The 1,653-nt window shown below is 39.6% G+C and overlaps 1 protein-coding gene across 1 annotated transcript; it reads left to right on the top strand.

The window, feature by feature from the left end:
• Positions 1–3: 3 nt before the first annotated feature.
• On the top strand, positions 4–1,653 carry LOC121310598 (INO80 complex subunit B-like; the record flags this gene model as incomplete). Its single annotated transcript, XM_041243666.1, has 2 exons — positions 4–90; positions 829–1,653. Coding segments are annotated over 2 exons (546 nt in total), but the record flags the coding sequence as incomplete, so codon positions are not given.

Below are 1,653 nucleotides of genomic sequence, written 5' to 3'. Positions count from 1 at the left end.
AAGTGGCTGGATGCCCTGGAAAAGGGGGAGCTAGATGATAACGGAGAGTTGAAGAAGAACATTGACGAGTCTCTTCTCACTGCAAGACAAGTAAGGGGCTGAAGAGGTTAAAATAGTACAATTTAGTTTAATACTTTATGTATAGTGCTGGCTAATACTGTGCACGCAGTGCTGGCTACAACTGTGTACAGAATGGTAGTTTAGGTCATTCACCCTTTGTGGTCCGACATCATTAAGAAGACATAAAGCACAGGTCTCTAGTCATTTTTTTGTTACGGAAAAAGCCAAGAAAACCTTTCAATGACAAAATGAGACCGATAGGAGCCGAATGAAGCTGAAAAAAGTGTCTGGTTCCAATAGCCCCATGCATCACATAGATAAAACGGACACAAGTAAAGGAGACAGCTGCTTCTGCAGTCAGTGCTCAAAGAATATCAGACATTTGCAGAGCTTTTTGAGATATATATGACTTGGATTGCAGTATTGAGGAGTTTGGTGATAAAACGAGTGATCAGGGGAGGATTTATCAGTATGCACGTCTATAAAGAGGTATGTGAAAAATACAGCGAACAAGGGGTGGGGCTTGGATGGAGATACAGTACTGCATGTTCTTTTGTGATTCAATGCCTTGTAAACCTGTCTTACTCTGAAACAAAAATAAATAAATCAACAGCACGTGTGAAAATAAATTGGACCTGAAGCGCTGAATAAATGGACCGCAAAGGGTTAATACCTTTTCTCACATTGCTGACATGTCTCAGCTAAAAATTGTATTAGCGCATTTATGATCACTAATCTTATATACTAAATCTGCCTTTCATTTCACAGAAAGCCCTTTTGCACAAGCAGCAGAGCCAGCCTCTCTTGGAGCTGCCAATGGGTTACAAGGAGAAGGAAATGACAGAGGAGATGATGCAGAAGAGGGAGGAAAAGGCGCGCAAACGACGCCTGCAGGCAGCAAAGAAAGCAGAAGAGAACAAAAACCAAACCATTGAGAGACTGACCAAAACCAACAAGGCTAAAATCAAAACAATGCGGGAAAGGAAATGCAAACAGTCCCAGTGTCCTATGGTTAGATATATTGATTCCTTCAAAGGAACTACCATGTCTTACCCCCATGGTGTTGCTACACCTACTGTAGTGACCCTGTGCCCTGTACCCACAGCTGTGCATTGTGGGGTTTCTGGATGCCTAAACATCAAGAAATACTCTTGTTCAAAGACTGGAATCCCCCTGTGCAGTCTTGATTGTTACAAAAAGAATCGTCTCATAAAAGGTTTAGCTTGAGAGCAGGTTTATTGTAATGGACAGAAAATGTGTTTCCAGCTGTGTATTATTTTGCAAGGAAAACAAGCTGCAGTGCTTAATGTTTTCCAACAGAGAGAGAGACTGAACTTTTATTTGTTTCAGAAAACAGACTTGATCCCTACTTAATGCGGCAGGGTTTGTTCCCTTTAACCACCTGATCTAAAATTACATCTGTTTATTTTCAGTGACATACTCAATTATGTAATAATAAACTTGTCATAAAAATATGTAAGAATCACTGTAAGAATGCGACTTAAATAAATGTATATTTATATGCATGTTATGTTTGGTCAAAGTTCCATGTGGAATAAGATAATTTATTTTTGTACATAACTTAAATTCCTC

Source organism: Polyodon spathula, unplaced genomic scaffold (assembly GCF_017654505.1).
Source record: "Polyodon spathula isolate WHYD16114869_AA unplaced genomic scaffold, ASM1765450v1 scaffolds_2321, whole genome shotgun sequence".
Lineage (NCBI taxonomy): Eukaryota > Metazoa > Chordata > Actinopteri > Acipenseriformes > Polyodontidae > Polyodon > Polyodon spathula.
This window is presented reverse-complemented; position numbering and strand designations above follow the sequence as displayed.